This window comes from Chelon labrosus (assembly GCF_963514085.1).
Source record: "Chelon labrosus genome assembly, chromosome: 3".
In the NCBI taxonomy this organism is placed as follows: Eukaryota; Metazoa; Chordata; class Actinopteri; order Mugiliformes; family Mugilidae; genus Chelon; species Chelon labrosus.
Window position 1 is genome coordinate 14,677,483 of NC_140339.1, and position 21,690 is coordinate 14,699,172.

The window sequence follows — 21,690 nt, forward strand, 5'->3', positions numbered from 1 at the left end:
AGTACACATCACTCACCACAGCTGGAAGCCGCCTTCCACTTCAACAACATGACAACTGACTTCAATGCAAAGGAGCCTGAGTGTGAGTGAGTGTGTATGTGTCCATCTTTAAAAAGCCCCAACGCTTTTCACAGTAACAAGTGGATCCCATCTAATCGGGAGAGAGGTCATTACTGAAAATGCGATTTGAGGAGTTTTCTTTTCAGACTCGAAACCAATAATAAATAAAACATCTTAAGTAGAGCGTGGGCTTATGATATCCAATATCCACTTCCTGAGTCTTGTCAGCTAATTTTTTTTTGTCAGTTATGCCTAAAATCATGCTGGTTTTTCTGGTTTGGTCCAGAATAGAAATCCAAGTTAAACCATAAGCTATTATCTTAGCAATAGCCAGAGGCAAAGGCAGCGCTCTAACTGCTCCCAAAAGTCTTGTTTATGCTGTTTCACAGAGAGCAATTACCTCTCAGAGTTTATCATCCACATCAGCTCGTTTGGCTTCAAAGTTATTAAAGTTATCAGAGTCAACGGCTGGAGAAAATTGGCACTTTAATTTTAATAAAAATGTATGTTTGTTTGCACTGACATAGCCATTTCTCACAACCTAAACCACTGTCTGGCTGGGATCAGCTGTGTTTGTTTATTATTGTACCAATACTAGACTGAGATAGAAGTCCATATAAAGAATTGTTTTAGAACCTGTAAACATAAGCTAGGGCGGCACAGTGGAAAAGTGGTTAGCACTGATGCCTCACAGCGAGAAGGTCCCGGGTTCGAATCCATGGGCCAACTGGGCCTTTCTGTGTGGAGTTTGCATGTTCTCCCTGTGTCTGCGTGGGTTCTCTCCGGGTACTCCGGCTTCCCAGCTAACTTGGCCATAGGTGTGCGTGTGAGTGTGACTGGTTGTCTGTCTCTCTGTGTTAGCCTTGTGATAGACTGGTGACCTGTCCAGGGTGTACCCCCGCCTCTCGCCCGATGACAGCTGGGATAGGCTCCAGCAGACCCCCGCGACCCTTAACAGGAATAAGCGGGTACAGAAGATGAATGAATGAAATATAAGCTAGCAGCTACAGAGACTGACATCAGCACATGCACTCGCACAACTGTCACTGATCAACAATGCGTATGGCTTCACAGTGTTAAATAGAGCTCAATAGAAGATTACCAAAAGAAAATGATCATTACTCCGTATATTATGTAAAAACAGCTTTATGTTACTTGTTGATAAATTCCGCTGGTGCCTGAGACATTTGTGTCTTGGCTGCGGTTCCTTTCAAACCTTGGTTGCGATTTATGGTTCTGCATCAGATATTCTCAAATTATATCGCCACTTTGAATAAGGGCCTGGTTACAGTCCCTTGGAAATACTTTTTAAATATACTGTTTGAACACATCGGAAATCAGATCTGAGAACGAGCCCAAAATAATTTTTTTCTTCCTGTTTTTTTAGGCTTTTTTTTCCAAACAAGACAGCTAGTATCATACTTCACCCAGCATCATACCGCCTCTGTGTGGTATTTCTGTCACAGCTGAAGCCTTGTCTTGAAGAAACATCTCTGAGGAGATCCATGTCAGCTATGGCATAGCCTACGGCAGCTACAGGAATAAGCTTCATAACAACAAACTGAATTGTTGAAGGAAATGACAGAAGCCTCAGCTCATGATTTGATCACATTCCAAGTGGCCTGCAGACAAAAGACCAACCAGAAACTGGGGGAAAAAATGAGCTATCTGTGTGCACGAGCGTGCTAATACCACACATAAGCTGTTTCTTTACACATGTAGCAGACAACAGGAGGATGTCTGTGTCAGGCGTGTTTAGTTTGGTGTATGCGAAGGGAGGCACCTGGGCACACAGTGCTGGACGGGGATGATTAAACGTTAAAGATGTATCCGCAGTATTAAAGAAATAGTAGCAATATACAGACAAGCAGAAAAGAGCACAAGGTGGCGACACTCTGTGCAATGTTGTTGCGATCATAATCAACAACAACTCACTCACTGTGCTACCTGCTTCATTCACACATGGGCTCAATTGGACATTAAACTGACTTAGGAGCTAGCAGTCTCGGAAATGTTAGGACTGTAGTGTAACAGAGGCTTTACTGTCTCTCTAGTCTGGTACTATTGTCAGAGGGTCAAAAGTCCACTTTCAGAATATTGTTCATTGCGTTTCAAGTTTTTTTAAGTAAGGTTGCATTTCATCTGTTCAAAATGAAGACATAGTTTGATGACTGAAGTCATAGGCGAGGAAGCATCTAATGCATTAGTTATAATAACTAATAGAAGAACAGAAGCAGTACCTTAGTGTCATTCCTTTCCCAACAGCTGTGCCTTAAGCTATTTTAGATCTGTGTTTTGACACAGGATATCTTCCACATTCAGAAAGACTGAGCTCATCTGGTCATTAGCCCAAAACATCAGTGCTCCCATTGTCATAATGTACAATGTGTTCAGTTCCACTCTGCCACTGCAGTAATGGAGGCGGTGCCTGAGTGTATGAGGGCAATATATAAATCAACCGCCAGATCCATCTGTACAGCTAGAATTTAAACACAGCGCAAAGCGCACACAAAACAAGGAAACAGTAAAGTATATGTTCCGTGCACTCATCTGCTCTAATCTGTGACAAAGGCTTTTTGTTTTGACAAGTAATTAGAGTGCATACTGTATCTTGAGCCACGTGGCACTTATTTGAAGAAGCTGCAACATGATGCTGAGAGTGATCGGTCTTCCTTGTGTCTGTTCAACACTACGAAATGTGAAAAACAGACCAACACGCAAGCAGAGGTGCCGTGTGTGTCATTACGTGCCGTACAGCTATAATCTTTCAGTAGGTTTCCGCATCAGTGCAGAGACATGCTGTCTGACTCGCTGCCATTTTACAGTGTCGGGAAATTACATGTTACAAACAGCCCACTGCCCTCTGGTCTCACCAGTGCTGTTGGTTAGCTTGTTCCCCAGTAAACTCCATCCTGGAGGCAGTACAAGGTGGTGGAGGGCCAGCGCCAGGCTCTCATCCAGGCGTTCACACTCTTTCAGGGGAATCTGACACTCATCCAGCAGCAGCGCCCCGTCAAGGCCATCAGCTCGGCCTGCTGTGCTCACCTGTGAGGAGAGTGATTACAGAGATGAGTCAAGTTATACAGAGGAGGAACTGAGGCTTAGTGTAATGGAAGTACTCATTTTAAGACGCTCAGCTTAAGAGCATTAACCAAATGCCTATGAATAACGAAAGATGAAAATATAGGAAGACACAGTGACACGCGTCTCTCAGCACTACGCTCAATTTGGGGCTGCACTGTGTTGACAAATACAAACCATGTTCAGATTTAAAAGGCAAAAAATGCTGCATAAGAAGCTTTAAGTCTGAGTGCACGAGAAAGTTAATTGATCTCATTTTCCTCCTTGGCAAAGCAAACTCAGTATTATATTTCTATGGGGTGATGAACTGTTCTGAAAAGAAATCATAAATTGAATACCAGAGCCTGTCAGATTGTATGCCCTGTCAGGGAAGAAGCAATAAAATGAAAATCTTTTGTTTCTCACTGTCACTCTGCCCACATTGCTGTGTTACTTGTAACCAATGGTAACCACCTTTTTTTCCCAGCGTTCTATGACAAGCCTCAGTTTTTGTGTTGCCTTATCGTCCACACAGGAATGGAAATGACTCGTATAGCCGCTCACCAGGAACTGGGCCATGTCAAAAGCCAAATCCTGGACAAAGCTGAATCGATGCTCGGCCAATGGAGCCACTCGACGCGGACGGGACTTTGTGTCCTCGGGATCTTCAGGGACGCCTCGGGTGACTGAACACAGGGTGACCAACACCACCTCACAGCAGTCATGAGCTACAAGACAATACAAGAAAGCAAAGAAAAGGTGAGAAGACAGGAGGGGAAAGAGGAGGTCTATTGAGGACTATGCTGAATCAAAGGGAAAAAAAGAAGTATAAGGGCTGAAAACCAAGTTAAAAACATTATTTTTATTGTCCCCAAATGAATCTTCACAATTCCTTTACTAGAGCAGATGGTTTGACATGTTTCTGCAAGAAAATAATTGGTGTAAATAATAAAACTCATGATGAATTCTATGATGAATATCATCAAATAGCTAGCTGCTTCAATTTCACGCGACCGGCATTGCGCATGCTGGCTCACTGTCACACTGTCATGGGACACCTGAATGGAACATTAATTGTATTAGTTACAGCTGTGCTTTTCCTACTAAAATAAATGAAAATGTCCATCATTGATGCAGTTCTCCCTGTGCCTGGGTGGGCACAGGGAGAGCATGCAAACTCTGCACAGAAAGCCCCGCCAAAACCCAGAACCTTCAACAGCTGAGGTGACAGTGCTGACCAGTCAAATATTTGATTATATTAATTATTACTTTTCAAATGTAGCAAGCTCTGCTTATGTCTAATGGTGAACTCGTTTTGTGTACAACAATCAGCTACAATGGATTGCAGACTCGCCGTTCTAATTAATACAAAGAAATCTGAATATTATTTGACTTAATTAAACATGTGTTCAATTCATCTGACTCATACCCATTCAGTCACCAATGTGACCCGGCAACAAATTAACAACACAACGTGTTATCAGTTAAATGAAAGTTTATGCAAATGACTTTTCAGCTGTCACAACAAAAGGAATGAACAAAGAGGACTGTGGTCTGCACACATGGCCAGTGTCAAAACACTCATATAACAGGGAGTCAAAGCTCTGAATTCGCCGCTTTGTAAATACATGCAGTGCTGACAGACGTCCTGCTTCTAATTTATCGGGCATTAGATGGCATTCTGAATTAATTTACTTCATTCCTGAATGCCAAGTCACACACTGTGGATTCAGTGCTGTCCTTCTACTGTCTACACAGAACTCAACGTCCACGGCACCCACAGCATTTGGAACAAACTGATTATGCCAGACTCATTAATTTGCCGAACTTTCTTGACTTACAGTGCAATAGTGTTGTATGCGTGCCAGTGTTTTTGTGTTGCATGTGTGTCGTGGTTAAGGCCATCTCAATCCAGGTTAAAGTAGTGATTCAGTGAGTCTGCAGCCATTTTCCCAGGCTACCAGGGAATTCTATCCTGACCTTCTGGTCAGTCACAAGCTCGGCCCTATGGAGCTCAGAGCAGGCTGATGGAGGAAGCAGTGAGGCAGAGCTAATCTGTTAGTAGAGAGTAACACCTCCTCCCACCACTCCTCAGACGACTGTAATTCAGTCGAGCTCTTAACAAGATAACACAGTTTATAATGTTCTGCCTTCGTTTCCTGTCTGGAATGTAGAAAAACAAGTGTGACCATATCTTCTATATTTGTCTGTAAGGGGAATGATTTAGGTATTTCCCAAGTACTGTATATACACCACCCATTTTCTGTGTACAGTGACCTCTGAGCCTTGTTCTCGGTGTTGTGTGTTGTTACTCATTCATTCACCTCCAAGAAAGTATCTGTCTGAGAAACAGCACCGGCCAAATACTGTAAGCTCAACTTTGCAAGTAGCAAAAGTGGGATATGGTCCAAGAAGAGTGATGAATGAGCCAGACTGCAGAAAAGCTAAAGTGAGCAGATTTCTCTTTCTCCAAATCACAACATTAGTTACAAAATGACGACAGTGGTGGTGGAAGATTGTATGTTTTTTACTTTTAATTTCCTCCACGGCAATGACAACTCCTGACGACCCCATTCCTTCTGTATGACAAGAACACGGAATAACAACACTGTCCTTAAACAGCATGATTGCTTTTGAACAAGTCTGTACTACTGACCTTGAACACATCTTAATATTAAGCTTGGCACATGATAGTAATAGAGGATTTGCAACCAGTAACAACTCCTTGGTATGTAGTCAAACACAACAGCAGAATTACAATTCAAATTTCATATTATTTGAGTACTGTAGGTGAGGCCTCCTTCCCGTACATCCGTTTGAGGTGACTGCCGAGCTGTGAGGTGGCTTACCGGGACATAGCACCTGCAAGATGTCATGACTGCTCCTTAGGGTGCTGGTCAGGTGCCTTTGTGTGCTGCCAGCAAACAGCAGGAAGTAGTCCACGCCCTCCTCATCTGCAGGCAGCTCTTCATCTGCGAGCTGCACCGAGATAACACAATGACCCTGCAGAGATAGGCAGACGGAAATAAGAAGGAAGGCAGAAAAAACAGCACAAGGTAAAAGAGGATGACACAGAAGCAAGAGAAAAACAACTGCTCTTCAGAGATGTATCAAAATAATTATGCATGGATTATTATTTAATTGTATTTAATTGGAGGAAGGAACTGATTTTTGTGTTGTTGAGATGCTCCATTTTCTGCACAGACAGTTCATTTGATAAAAACCAAAATCACAGATGACACAAAGCACTTTCTGATGGGTAAAATAGAGTAATGGTACAGTAAAACAAGCACAGACCTTGTTCACGCTAAGAGCTAGACAACTTAAAAAAATTCTACCCAAAGACGGACTAGATTGTGTGTTAATAGCATGAAAAACCCTGAACCCTGAACCCTAATAAGTAAGGAAAAACATAGCAAATGAAATTAAGCTCAACCCCCAGCAGTGCTAGATCATCTTTTAACCACAGATAAAAATCCAATGTAATCGAGACAGTGACATTTAACCACAGTTGGTTGGTACTTTAGACGTATTTAAGATAAGCTGCGATGGCAGGTGTGAACTACAGTCTACAACTACAATTACAAACTCGATACCCGATCCAAACAGTGAAAAATGGTACATGGAGGCCGACGGTCTTTTTAGCACAGCAGTTGTTTATAGCAATATCACTAATGTCTCACATTAAATATGGTAATGTTTTATTGATGTTAAAATGCAACACACCACATCATTAACAAACCAACAAGGCAGCCAACAGTTAGGCAACGTGGAGGAGCAGCTGGATGTAATGTGCAAACTCATTCAGAGTCAGACCACAGAGGAGAAGGAGACAATGATGATACGCAACTTCAGATTCAGCAAATTAACTGCTTTGTTTTTTACATTAAATAAAAAAAAATAACAAATAAACACAAAAAATTAACAAAAGAGTAAAAATGTATTGTTTGCTCCAGTGTAAACTGTAACTCTTCCCTTATTAGCTTAGATTACTAGCTAACAAAAGTGTCTGTTTGTCGTGGTTACCAGACATGAATTCCAATACCAGCTAAAAAAAAAACCCAACACATCTAGTTCACGACTGCTACGTCCACCGTGTAGTGTTTTTCCATTGTTTGGGAACTGGTCCTGGTTCTGAGCGTCAGCAGCACAGTCCCATTCTTTCTGGCATTTGGGGAAGTTTACATTCCAGAAACCAAAGTCACTCAACATTTAACCTAAGATAGCATTATGTGAGCAGATATACATCAGTTTTCAAGCTTTCGCCCAAAACCCCTTTTCTCTTGTACAGTTAAAAGTTAAAGCAGAAAATACACACAAGCCAAGCAGCCAAACACATTGATCGTAGACAAAATAACAGCTTGATCTTCCCTTGCTCTTGTGATACAGCTAGCTCCTCACTGCATACAAAACATATCTGTTCCTATGTTTTGATGTCTTCTACGTGGATCAACAGCTGCTGAGGATGCTGAATGTTTTGCCTACGACATTTAACTTTTTCCAAGTGTGGTATCATGTATGTAGCCACTGCCTGTGAATTTAAGACTTTAAAAAAAAAAAAAAAAAAAGTTAAAATGTTTAATCTGTTGAGATTGATGATGCAAAACTTTGATAATATGCTCCGATAGAAAAAAGTCAACGCCTAATAATCAAGTAAGCCCTTGATCATGGAGTAAACATCAGGTGATGTGACGAGTTTCCAGGAAGGACAAAAACATGTTGGCAGTAAAACAACAAATTGTTCAAACAAGTCTTTCAAAAGGTGAACAAAGCTGGAATCACTGGCGGGCAGTGTCATTGAAAACAGGGCTCCACCTCCACCTCCACCTGTCATCTTGGTTATCCTCTTCTGTTGAATGCATTCAGTATTGTCAATAAAGTTAGGAAAAGCTTGTTTTTCTGTTGCGTTCCAGACATGCAAACACAAATATCTTATCACACCGTTTTGTTTGCGTTCATATAAACAGTTAAGATGGAATCTCTGATCAGATTGTTTCCAGTCAGGTTGAAGAAATATTGTAAATGTACATTTAGCCAATATTAGCTCAATTTCCATCCTAATTTAGTCTCCCTCTGTCCGACATAAAAGTGGCAAAGAAAGTGAGTGGTAAATCTGCCACTGCAAATGTCCACTGCATATGTGCCATGCAAGAGAGGAGGACAAGTGTAGTAACAGTAATTAGAGCGGCACTTAGCAATCTTAGCAGAATAAAAATCAATGCCTAAATTCTGTTCTGGTCTACAGTACATCTAAATGATGCATGTACCAACAATGTGCAAATATTTACAAGTAAAATCATGCACAGTTGTTCTTTAGCTCGCCCTTATACTCAAGTAACAACTAGCTAAGTTGTGGCTGAGCACTGAAGGGAATGATGTGGTGTCATCTGAGGACAGACTGAGGAGGAGGAGATGCAACAAAAAATAGGGATATTGTTCAAAATTAGCTGTTTTCCACTGGAGGACAGCAGCTTGCTGACACTGAGGAGGGATAATGGGAGATTTCATCCCACTTAATCTGACCAGTGTTGCAATCTTTTCACCAGCCCAGTTCAACATGTGCAGCCTGACGTGGCGGGCTGAGCTTAACAGGGTTAAAGGTGCTTCCTCCTTCTCTTATAAAGTGGTAGCCTCAGGGTCTTGTTCCTCACAGAGGAGATCAGTAGGTAGACAGCAGCGAGGCTAACCAGCAGCCTTGGGATCAGCAGGTTTCTGTTTGGCAAGCCGCTGCCGCTGAACAATGTGAGGGGGGAAAAAATGTGTTCAAAGGCAGCCACATAGCCCAGAGGCCACAGCCTGCAGTAACCTTCCAAGAGCCAGAACTGAATGCACCGACTTGCAGCGTGGAGGATGCAGGCTTTGCTGTGCACAGAGAGTACCGGATTTAACAAGAGGAGCAGAGGCAGTGAAGTAAATGAGTTGTAGATGGATGGAAGCCAGCAGGCATGACATTCTCTCCATTAAAAACTCATCTCTTATCCCGAGAACAGATTGGAAATTAGGGTTTGGTGCTACTGAAAGGATTGGTACCTCAGTGACTTTGTGAGATTGCACTCCATGTGAAAATGAAAACGCATTACGGAGAAATAAGTTCCACATTTTCACAGTGAACAAAGGAGAAGCAAAAGGAGAAATGGTTTTCTCTCTGCGGCTAAGGGCGGGTGGCAAATCACCTCAAGTCAGGAAACCAGCCCATTGCATTTTGACACAATAGCCACTCAGATTCCTTATAACACACTGGCTGCCTTTTATTTTGCACAAATTAGTATCCGCCATCATAAACAACTCTGCATAATAGCCTTGTTTGAACTGAAACTTATTTAGACAGAAGAAGTAGTGTAGAATGTCAATTGAATAAGATCATTGTCAGCCCTTTTGGAGGCGAGAGTGTCGGCAGGAGGTGGGGGTGGAGGTAGAGAAACAGAGATGTGAAACATCTGCTGGAGAAGGCAGGAAGCACAGCTGCACACAACCGACCTTTGCAAAAGCATGCAAAACAAGCACACACACACTGAAACCCGCAGCGCAGATATCAAGTCTAATAACAACAATATCATTAAGAGAAATGTCACCACCAACTCTTGTGTGTCCGGCTAAATTCAAAATAACAAACCGTGTTAAAGCCAGGCGACACGTGTGCAAATGGATGTCTTTCAGCCACACCATATGACTGTGCTCTCTGCTGGTTCTAAGTACTTAACAAAGTGACCTGCTGGGGTATTGACCTGCTAATCATGGAGCTTCTACAGGGAACAGGCAGCTTTTAAGCAGCATCAAAAGCACAGCTGGAGGCTATGAACCCAACCCCCTCCTTTTTTAAATATGAATGTGTAACTGTAGTCCGTTTCACACATCCTGGTTCAGTACTGGTCTCATCTATCCAGGTAAGCTTGTGTTTGGTTTTAAGAATTCATAAACATTCTTCTAATGAGTTGGTTTCTTTCTACAGGCATAGAGCAAATAGGAGATTTACTCCACTTCAGCACTAAAACTGACCGCGTCACATGGCACCTTGAAATTTTCAAATAACTCTGAACTTAAATACAACAGGCCTTCGCAGCTTTTAGTCAGCCATGTTGCGAGGGAAACTTCTGTGATAACAATAAAAACAAGTCCAATGTACGTCAAACGTGATGTTCCATAAAGACCCGGCCCAACACAAAGTAAAGGTTTATGGCTACACTAGGACATTTTTACTAGCGAATAAAGCCAACTCAGCTTCAGAGCGTTCTCTTGGAAGCAGAATGCTGCAGCCTTTTGCATGGTTTATCCAGAAACCTTGCTGCCTTTTAAATTTTTTAAAAGACACTTTATTGATCTTACCACCTTACTTCACCTATTGTTCACACACGCCACCAACATGTAACATTTCCTGAGCAAATTAAAGCACACACACATCGTCCTCCAGTATATAAAGGCTGCTGACACATAGGGCAACGTTCCTGCCTCTAGCAGCTGGAGAGCATTCACAGATTAGGTCCACATAACTGCTGCCATGCCCGCAGTCATGCACTCTGTGTTAAGAGACTGAACCCCTACCTGCTCATTTCATTGTAAGCCGTTCTGGAAAACACTGTTAGCTGAATGCCAAGAATGTAAATAGCACATAGCATGTTTACTCGCAGCCACAAGAACTCTTTCAGACTCGCTTTGCTTGTACTGAAAGAAACAGTATTTTGAAAAGCGAACCAACAGGCTATCCTCTCTCCAACAAATAATATAACCCACTCTCATTTATCTCTAAAACAAGACCTGCTCTTCCTTATTACTTTACCCATCACTAACTAATAAGAAATACTTCCTCCACCAAAGTAACATCTCTAGAACAGCAAGGCTTGTTTGTTTCTGCAGCACAGAAAGTCTGTTAAGTATGTTTTTTTTATATACAGGCTGACTACTTAACCCCTACAAGATGTCTCACTGTGAACTGCTGTGATAAGTGTCTAAAATCTGATATCTAATGAGGCCTGACTGCCTGCCTGGTTCCCCTGAAGAGTCTGACTGTAAATCACAGATAAGGTTGTCTGGGTGGTTAATGTGTGAGCCGGTTTAGCCTTTAGAGACCCACACGCACACACACAAACGCACGTCTCTGACTTATCTCATTTCCTGCGTCCCTTCCACACCTGCTAGTGATAGGGGACCAGCGTAACCCCTAACTTAGAAATGTCCACCAATACACACACCTCATAAAATATGTATCAAATAATGCAGGAGCCATGACGGGACCAGGACGCATTTTGGGATCTTTTTATCGCTACCTCGAATAGCCCAACTCGAATGTCTAAATAGTTTGTTGACAAAGCAAGCATGTGTGTACTCAAACAGTAATTCATAGGTATAAATGAGCTATAAATGGTCAGTACAAGACAATGGCATAATGTTTTCGCTTCAGTTGCTCTATTCGGCTGAATAGGGAAATCAGTCATATTGCTGTTTTATTCACAAGGTAAACGGATCATAAGATTGTCTGGAGGTTCGGGGCACTGAGTGCAGAAAGCTGTACTGTTTGACCTGTGACGGCAATCATGTATATGAGGCACAAAGCAAAGCCTTCCTCTTATAAATTGAGCTCCAGCTGTGGTAACAAACTTCGGGTTGTGACAAAGAAAGCTGCTAGAGGCGAGATAACCTCTGCAGGGTGGTTGCCACATTCTGCATGACACCATGGGTAAGCAATCAGAAAGGACCTCAGCCACAAGGGGCAACCCCCCACCCGAACCATCTCATGTATGTAAAACGTGTCGCTCGTGAACAGCACGATGTTTGGATGGATGGTTGTTTTTATAATCATTAAGCTTGTTAATTGGCCATCCATCCACGTAAAGTTAATATAAGTCTGTGGATTAAAGGGTAGCTGTGGCAGCTACGTGCACAGACTCAGAGGCTACACTCCACTAGGCTATGGTGTCACTGATGTGCGCCTCCTCAAAAATGAAAGGTTGTAGCGAGACACTTTTGGGGATGGGAGGATTTATCCAGACTGGAGGTACCACACTAGTAATCCACAGATGAGCTCGGACGCTATTCCATTTCTCACTCATGCATAAATCACCCGCCCACCCAAAGAAATGATTTCTCAGATTTAGAAACCCGCTGCCAATCACACAATCCCATTATTTCTCAGAGGGACACATGAAGGCATGCTGATAAGGTAACATTAATCTGGACTTAGGCTGGTTGTAAATAAATAACACTTATTTAAAGCAAAAGATCTTGTTTGTTTGTTTTTTGGTATGGAACCATTTTATTTTCCATTTCTACATCTGCTAACTCAAGCATGACAAGAATTCACATTTTAGAGAATGTGATTAACTGATATTTACGTCATTAACAGTGTAATATTTCACCCACCCACTGTCCAGCTGCTATTAATCAAAATCTTTATGACCCGTCTTGCCCAACCCCCAAATCACTTAAACGATTTGGACCAAACTACGAGAGATGTGTCGTGAGAAACCGTTTCATGTCGTCTCATGAGAGGTCTTTCTTTTGTCCCATGTTAGTCATTTCCTAATCAATTTTGCGGGTCTATTTTTATAATATCACCAGTTTGTGAACATGACCACTAGGCACACAACAGAGGACAGCAGGGAGACTGCAAACATTTATAAATGTTTGCCAGTGAGAAAACATTTAACGGCCTGATTTGCATGGAATCTGATGCCGTGTTCTCGGTTATCCAGCCCTGCACACCCACACATTTATTATTTATTCAGGTATGTTAAACTTGTTCTCAGGTTTAGGTCAGGTGGAGCTATTCCAGTCATTGTATTTGGTCATCAAACTATATATATATAATAATGATGCTGATAAAAGTTTAGTGTGCCCCTCCCTAACAGGTTCAACAGACGGGCACGCTTCGCACCACACCTACACAGAGCTGAGAAAAGAGAAAAGACCTGCGTGGGTGGACTACCGGTGTGTAGTCACACTAGAGGAATCCATGCAACTTATAGTATGCATAGTGATACTTACATACAATGGAGCTTGCTGTGGATTGAGTTTCATGTCCCTGGACACTGTAAAGAAAAGAACAAATGGCATATTATAGCTTTGTGACATGTTAACAAAACAATAAAACACCATAAAGCCATAGCTAAAGAGTTTTAAAGAGCTAAGCTGTAAATACAACTTTTAAATTTTATGGCCTTATTAAGTTGGCATGGCTAACATGGCAACAGAGCAACATTTGCATTTATTGAAGCCTTGTTTCTGGCTGGTTTAATATTAACCTTCATTTTATTCATCACTCTGATACCCGCACCAGCTCCTGAGGGAAATATGTGACACTTCAGCTGCTAAAATCTTCACAGTGTTTACCCACTAGACACTGTTTGGTGCTGGTAACATTTCAGAAAATTCAGACAAACAAAAGACTGAGAATATGTGAAAATCAAGGACAACAAAATACAAATGACACAACTGCTGCGTTTGGATAACGAGTGATTACTAGAGCTGCAACAATTCCCCCATTAATAAACGATTCGGCAGCTAATCGTTTGTTCATTAACTGATTTTTCTATGGGAAAGAAAGCCAAACATTTCTTAAATGGGAACATTTTATGTGTTCCTTCCTTGCGCTGTGGGAAATGGTATTTTCACTGTTTCTGACATTTTACAGACAAAATTAATATACTGATAATATAATCAGCAGATTAATTGATAAGCCATAGTAAGTAGTGGTTCTGTATTTTCACACTTTGGATAATTCTAGCCAACTGCCATCATCACTCACTAATCTGTGAGGCACTGTTCTGTCCTCTAAAACGTCTGTTGTTTACTGACTGAAATAAGCGTCTGGAGAGTTTTGCTTGAATAAAAGGCTGCAAAGATATTTATCTGACTAAAACAACATGAGACAGGAGATAACTTTTCTCCACAAAAATCATGTACATCAGCTCTAGCAGCATCTGGACATTGTTGTCGACAAGGTGGTGGTTAAGCTTGACCTTGGCAGCGGTCCCAACACTCAGTGGGAGGTTAATAGTATAAGAACAGACACACACTGAATCACACGTGAGGGCACACTTACTCATCATCCAACCAAAGCTGTCACTTCTCTACCTGTGTTTGTTTGTTCAGACAGCCGCAGCGACCAATACAAACTTTCTGTGGGCTCTATGGCTTCCACCTCCTCCAGTCACCCATTAGTTCTTCACCAAGCAAAAGAGGAACAAAAGTAAACCAACAAAAACACTACTTTGTGTCTTCTACAAGGCTTTATATGCCAGGAGTTCACAGGATTTACAGGCTCATGTTCACGATTGATTCTCCACTCCCAGTCTGGGATGCAGGCCTCAAAGCCGTTTTCTGGGCACAAGGTCAGAGGCAGCGGGTGTGTAATTACATCCAAACAAATGTATAACAGCTAAAGACTTAAGGACAAATGCATTGGAAACCTTTTTGTTGAACTTTCTAGAGAAGACACTGGCCCGCGCGCATTCATCAATGAGTCAAGGGACCGGTCAGCTTTGAGAGCCTGTATTCTCCTCGGTTATTTGCAAAGACAATTTTCTTTTGTTTGCTGTTCCTTGGCACTAAAACAAGTCCTTGCTGCTGGCCTCAGTGGTCAGCAGAGCATTAATCACATGAACCCCACAGCGGGGGAGGCGGCGACAAAAGGCCAGGACCTAATGAGTTCAGCAGAGCTGAACTCCAAAAGAGTCAATGTTGGACGCGACAGAGAGCCGAAGCGCAGCGAGGCCAATTTACTTTCTGCAGCCCAATCCAAACATTTTTCCCCTTTTCTGCTAAATAAATAGGCTCGAGATAGAATTAGGCGGATCAGGTAAGGGGATAATCAGTAGCTCTAATAATACTCTGGAGTCTAATCCTCTTGCCTTAAGTGCACTGGGCCAGGGACCAGCTTCCTCACCACATGCGCAACTTTGCCTGATAAGATTCTCACATAATGTCCACAACAAGCCCAGTGGTTCTTTTAGAATTGGATATTTTGGACATTTATCATCCGCTGGTGCTCTTTTTATAACCGTTCCATGGAACACGAGGTGGCATGGGTTGGCATCTTACTCAATAACTCCTTTAAAGGCCAGACTGAAAGCTTTGTTGACTTTTTCAGTTCTGGGGTCTTCATAATTTTACCAACAAGACATGTAAGAGACCCAAATCACTGCACAATAAGCAGATATTTGGTAGGTGCTTTACTGCATTCACAATCTTCACTGTTGTACTTTCTTGGATGTATTTACCCAAGGAAGGTTTCTGTGCCCTTTACCAGCTCTTGTTCTGCTTTACATTCTAGACACATTCACACCTGGCAGCTGTACACAACAGCTTAGTCTGCCACTGTGATGGCCACTTCTTCAGCTCATTAAGAAAAAGGAAAGTCTTTGTGATACTGTGATTTTCCCAAGCAGCCAGGGTAAATCTTCTACCTATAGCTGAAGCTGTGAATCTCTTGAAGAAAAGCGCTTGTTGACCTTAATATTTTCATTGTCAAATGGGGGTTACTACTCTAATGAGAAGCGGAAATGCTCTAAACTATGCCTAGTCTGATTGGAAGAACAGTAACAAAGCGTAGATTGAAAAAAATTAATTTAACTTTCATTAAATAGACACAGTTTGGGTTTAAAAATTAGGACGAACACTAAACAACGCTCTGCAAATTATGTAGCAATCAATTCTGTCATCTTCTTTCATAACACACTGTGGTACATGAGAAAAGCCTTCCACTAATCTCAAGCAGCAGTGGTAATTTGGTGGGATGTTTTTATTTTATTTAGGGCCCGTCCACACAGAAACGCAAAAACACCGAAACGCATAAGTTTTTCATCGTTTTGGCCTCTCGTCCACACGTATCCTGTAAACGCATAGCCCTAAAACGCACTTTTCTGAAAACGGGTCTCAGGGTGGAGAAATTCGCAAACGCAGCTCTTGCGTTTCTTTGTGGACGGCTAAAACGGGGAAAACGATGACGTCATTGCCACACTCCCGAGCAGCCTTCCACATCCCGCGAGACGTCTCGTAACAACATCAACAACAATGGCGGACTACATGCTAGTTTTCATGCTGGAGACGATGTTGAGCCTATTAGGGTTACTAGGGCAAAATATCATGCTCCTGTGCCACCACGCTGAGCAAAAAAGGCGATTTGTAAACAGCGCTCAAGCTTTATGCGCATGCTCCGCATCTTCATCTCCCTTTTTGGTGAATTTCTGAAACCGAAACAGCGCCACTTATAGGCCTGGAATAGGAAGTAGCGTTTTCGGTCGTGCTGAAACGGATCCTTCTTATATTTCTTGAAACGATGATCGAAAACGGAGAGGAAAAAGATCGTTTTCGTACGTGTGGACGGGCCCTCAGTATTGCAGTTTTGCACAATAAAATACCTCTGTACTGACATGTGTTTTTGTAACACAGGTAAGAGTACAGTAGTAGGGACCCTGCAGTTGCTATACCAGACCTTTATCCCTTTACAGTTATTCACATTAAAACAAATGCAGTATATTGTTACAATCCATTCTTAAAATTATACTGTGACATAAATTTTAGGCCATACCAGCTAACTCTAGACACCGTGACTTCGCATAAATTCAGGCGTGAGATAGAGTGAAGACCTATTTTGCTGCGTTTCATAGAGGTTTAAATACTGCAATGATGAGTCACTTGAACCTAAACAGTGGTATAATAGATAACTTGTCAGTTTAACAACAATAAAACATTTTAACTGCCTTCTTGGCAAGAATTTAGTTTGCAGTGAATTACAACGAGGGTGCAGGTGGAACTGAAGTATTACTTAAAGTAAAACACTTAAGCAAGAAACATACGGATTTTGACTACTGCACTTTTCAAAACAAGTCGCCTATCATGGGTGGCCATGTGACTGTGCTCCCCATCCCATACTTCTGTTTCTGACTTATTGTCCAACTATGGTGCAGGGAAGGACAGCACACATAAAAGGAAGTTGACTCAGTTTTACTGCATCATCTCAGGGTGTAATTGCTCCACTTGCCTTTGGATGCGGGGCCTATTACACCATATATCCAGAACTTCCTCTATGCTCTGACTGTCAAGTTGAGCTAGATAGCCCGATTAAAGCAGCAAACATGTCCTGCTTCATAAGTAAGCCTAACATTTAGTTCAATGGTCCTATTGTCGTGTAAATGTGTTTTTGGAGGCTTGGTTTGAATAAACTTGTACAAAATAAACACACTGAGATGCACCTTTCAAGATAATTTGGCTAATCAAGTAGTAAAGACTAGAACAGACTGGAATATGTTTGAAAATATTTGCATAGAGTCAAGTTCTTTGACACCTCTAAATGTAAATTCAATTTTCACGTTTTTGCTGTCTCCAAAAACTCCCTGAGAAAATATCTGCTTCTTTCCTTTGTTAGACATTTGAGTAACCACACAATTTTGGCTCTTATTTTGCTGTATGGTGCTACACTTATAGCAAATTTAGCCTTCAATCTTAGTCCGGTAACATGTCGTTTAGATTTAATTTTGGGATGTGTTTCAACCGATACAGAGAAGAATAATTCAGTACACAAGAGGATAGTCCAACAACCAATGAGAGCCATTTTGTTGTAAACGCATTTAACTCCATGGCGCTCAGATGACTTGTCTGATTGCATCACTGTTGCTCTTCTGTCCATCACAAGTTAAAGCCCATCCAAACGATTACAATGAATTACACACTGAATTCCAGATGGAGTGACACCACTAAACTTTTATGGATGAGGAAACGTCATTCTAGCGTCTAGCAAGTTTGTCTGACTACTGCTGTATTCAGGGGGTTGGTGAGAGAGTTGGGCTTCAGTAAACAACAGTAAATCAAACCAAACTAAAACAATGAACTAAAAGAGGCTAGAGAGTTGAGCAACAATTCCCTGTGTGTTCGTGACCACAAGGGACTCTTTCACGAGGACGGGGAGTCACTTGATTCGAAAATATCCGTGAATGCATGTTTAATATCCATCCACCAGACTGCAATCGATCTATTTTCCTCTGCTGACCCCGTGGTCATACAGTACAGTGGGTGTGACACTTCATCTGATCTAACAGTTCCTCCTGGGATTTTTGAAATAACTACATCTGTACCTCTTTTTTTTTTTTTAGTTCAATTCCTTTTTTACAAAAAGATTTACATAGAATACATGAATTATTTTCATCAGTTAAGCCTGCTGAGGGGTAAACGCAATTAAAGGTCATTTATTGCTTTTGTTGTTAATAGCTGGACTTCATGGTTAGATTACGGCTGACTGGCATACATGTAAAGATTAGAGACAAATCCTTCTACCTGTGTCTTTGGAAGTTGAGAGAAATAAACTCAGAATTAGATCAGAACTATAATCAAACCCTCTTTATGTGTGAAACTAAACAGGGGTGAATATTAAAGTAGACTTTTGGTTTCCTTAGACAAAAATGTGACTCCTTTTTGTGAATTAAATTATCGTCACACAATAACTTAATAAATGATGCCATCAAAATTAGATAATTTTTGCAATCTGGTTTCTTAAAAAGTGCGGCAAATATTCAGTAAGGAGACCTTCAGGAGAAATGGCACCGAATCCAAACTAAACTCTTTCTCTGGTAACAGAAGAACCTTGAGAAATGACATCCCCTAAGCTCACCCTGCGGCCACCCGACACCTGCTTATAGAGATTACACAACCCATTAACTCCACCTAAAACACCGGGTCCAGCCAGCCTTCGGCCGAGCTCCTTAAGAGTCTCCTTTATTGCAGAAACTGCCTTTGAGCTGCTACTAAAACTACGAAATAGCTTGTACTGTAGCAGGGAGGCTTCAAAGAGGCACGGCATCAGCCACGTTCAAGTGCACAGCTGTCACAAATGAACCAATAAATCAGGAGACAAAAGGCCCACAATGCTGTGATGAGAGAGGTGATATGCCGAGTTGGGTTGTGAATGGACCTGTTACGGCGTCCACAGGTCCCCTGGCTATCAAAATAAGCCATAATAACCATGTGACTGCGCCATGAATGGGAGGGTGAATAGGCTTAGCTTCACAACTCATTAATCGGACTGTCTCCTACACCCTCCCCAATAATCAGCTGAGGATTCCCCAACACACTATTTCAGTATAAAACACAGAAACACATTTAAAGTGGATCCTGCTATTGGGATGAACTGAATTCCAGGCGTGTTTGAAAACCTACTATAACAAAATGAAACCAACTGACAAACTAATTAAATGAAATTCCAAATTTAAGGGAATGTTCAGAAATGTTTTCATACAAACACGTGTGAAGTGCTGTTCTCTTCTCTCTTTGCTGTTCTCTTCTCTCTTTCTTCTGTCTGTACCCGGCTGGCCTGAGGCAGATGGGTCCCTCCATATGAGCTGGGTTCTGCTCAAGGTTTCTTCCTGTTAAAAGGGAGTTTTTCCTTGCCACCGTTGCCTTCAGGCTTGCTCTGGGAGTTTCAGGCCGGGTTTTTGTAAAGCGTCTTGAGACGATTTGTATTGTTATTGACGCTATATAAATAAAATTGAATTGAATTGAATTGAAAGTGGCATATGTACAACACGTAGTCCACCCCTTTGGCATCACTCTCTTAAGTCATGGAAGTTAATAAACGATTTACTCGTTGGGCCTATGATTATTTTACATGATAATCTTTTCCAAAATACTGCAATTACTATAGACGAGGTTGATTAATTGCTGTCAATAACAGGAAACAGTGGGTAAATCGGAGCTAGCTGTAAAGACCTGTGATAGCATCAACACAATCACTCCCTCTGAGACTTCCAGTAAGTAAGAACATCTGAGTCATCCGGTACAAAGGTTGCATCTTTTTGAATGAGTAAAACGACTGTTTGCACTGGCACAAGTCAGGTGAAGGTCAGAGTTCCAGCAGTTGCTTGTATATTGCCTTTAAGTATTTCAAAAGCAAAACGCCTTGGGAAATAAAGGCAGTATGGCTTTACACGGGAACCAAAGGCGCTAACCTAACTCCACCTTACAACCATGCTCTACGTGCCCATTCACCACTGCGCCCAAGCCATTATCACACCCTGGATTGGTGAATAGCTGCTTACTAATCTCATCCACAAACTGGTATCTAAATTAATGCTGAGTGTGTATGATTTCACATATTGAATTTTAAAATTAAACTGGCTGTCAGGCACATTGGTATAGGAGTTGCATGTCACAGAAAATCACTTGATTCTGGATTTTTAAAATAGGGTATTAAAAATGTGAATAGTGCAATATACAGAATACGGTTCAGATACGTCAAGCAGGTCACATCATTTAAACCCAGAGCACACAACAGGTATAACTTTACATTAGTATTTAATAGCCTCAAAGTGTCACACTGCAGTCTTTCTGGGTCAAAACCTCCCACTGGCCATTAATTAACTTGAAGAATGTCAATGCAGAGCAGTGTTATGAGGACAACAGTTACCTGGGGCTGCTTCTTTATGAAGTTTTTTGAATTTAGCTGCGCACAGAGAGCTGCCATCAAGGACATGGAGACACCTGTAAAGAGGAGCAGTAGCCAAATATAGACCCGAGGTGTCATCCAACACCAGGGCTCCATGATGACAACAGAGATGACTAAAGTCTCAGGGAGGGCAGCATTGAGTTGTGCCTCACCTATGCAGGCATAACCCCTCTAATATAAACTAAATGAGGGCAACCTGACCTGGCTACCTTGTTCTTTCCGCCTCTCTTGTATTTTACCTTGTATACACTGCACATGTCACACATCTCTTAGAAGCACCTTTAACTGCACATGGGATTGTGCTGCTTGACAAACTGCAAGCAAGGGCACTAGGATGTTTAAGTGTAGGGCTTCAGAGCCCACCTGGGTCGCTCTTTCTTTAGATGCAAGGCCTCATGGTGCAGTAAGGAGCTTTGGATAAAAACCTACCAAATGGCAGACAAGAGTGCCAGGGAAAGAGCTTCCAGACTGGTTTAAAGCCTTGTGAAAGACAGGCTTTAACTGTTCTTCATCCACACTTCCAATTTATTCATTTATTATCAACTTTTTCTTTTCCACATCCAACACGTTTGTGTTAGATTTAGTGGTGCTGCAGCATACTAAATCAATTTTTACATTTTAATATTGCTGAAGGATTGAAGTCTGAATGAAACCAGACCTTTTTAGTCTAAACGGCTACACGTAGTTCGTCTTCTCTGTCCAAATAAAAGTTTCATTCCAAACACGAAAAACGTTTGATTCATAACGGAAGACTTCCTGAAGAATTAACTGATATATTTAGGCCTAGGCTAGTTTCCTGGACGAATGCATAACATTAGCAATCAATCACTGAGGATTTCGGCTCTGTGGGGCTCATCTGGGTTTGATGTTTAACTCAGACGTTTGTTTTACCCCTCACATGCTCACCCCCAGTTAACCACTATAGTTACTGGCCTAACACTACATCAAGAATGAGCTCACCCACAGCAGAAAGAGCAAAGTGCGTCTGCTTCATGTTGAACCCTCGTCTCATTCTTTTTATGGTTCACTATCAGCTCTGCTCTTCTGGGGCACGGCTAAATTAGTCAGGGCTACGTCACCTCCACAACAACGCCACCACAGTAACTGCAACACACTATGTTGACCACCATTGAGATAGTCAC

At 41.8% G+C, this 21,690-nt stretch overlaps 1 protein-coding gene across 5 annotated transcripts in view; it reads right to left on the bottom strand.

Annotated features, from left to right (window-relative positions):
* The window catches only part of akap13 (A-kinase anchoring protein 13), a 100,061-nt gene that overhangs the window by 68,769 nt on the left and 9,602 nt on the right, over nt 1-21,690 (bottom strand). For 4 of the 5 annotated variants that reach the window (XM_084541952.1, XM_084541951.1, XM_084541949.1 and 1 more), the window contains exons 1-4: nt 13,099-13,170; nt 5,970-6,123; nt 3,685-3,848; nt 2,934-3,105 (exon numbers count right to left, since the gene is read on the bottom strand). In XM_084541952.1, coding sequence (XP_084398078.1) covers nt 2,934-3,105; nt 3,685-3,848; nt 5,970-6,123; nt 13,099-13,167 — 559 coding nt within the window. In that variant the 5' untranslated portion in view covers nt 13,168-13,170. Of the gene's footprint in view, nt 1-2,933; nt 3,106-3,684; nt 3,849-5,969; nt 6,124-13,098; nt 13,171-21,690 lie in introns of those variants that run through there. The other variant, XM_084541950.1, reaches the window with a different exon arrangement.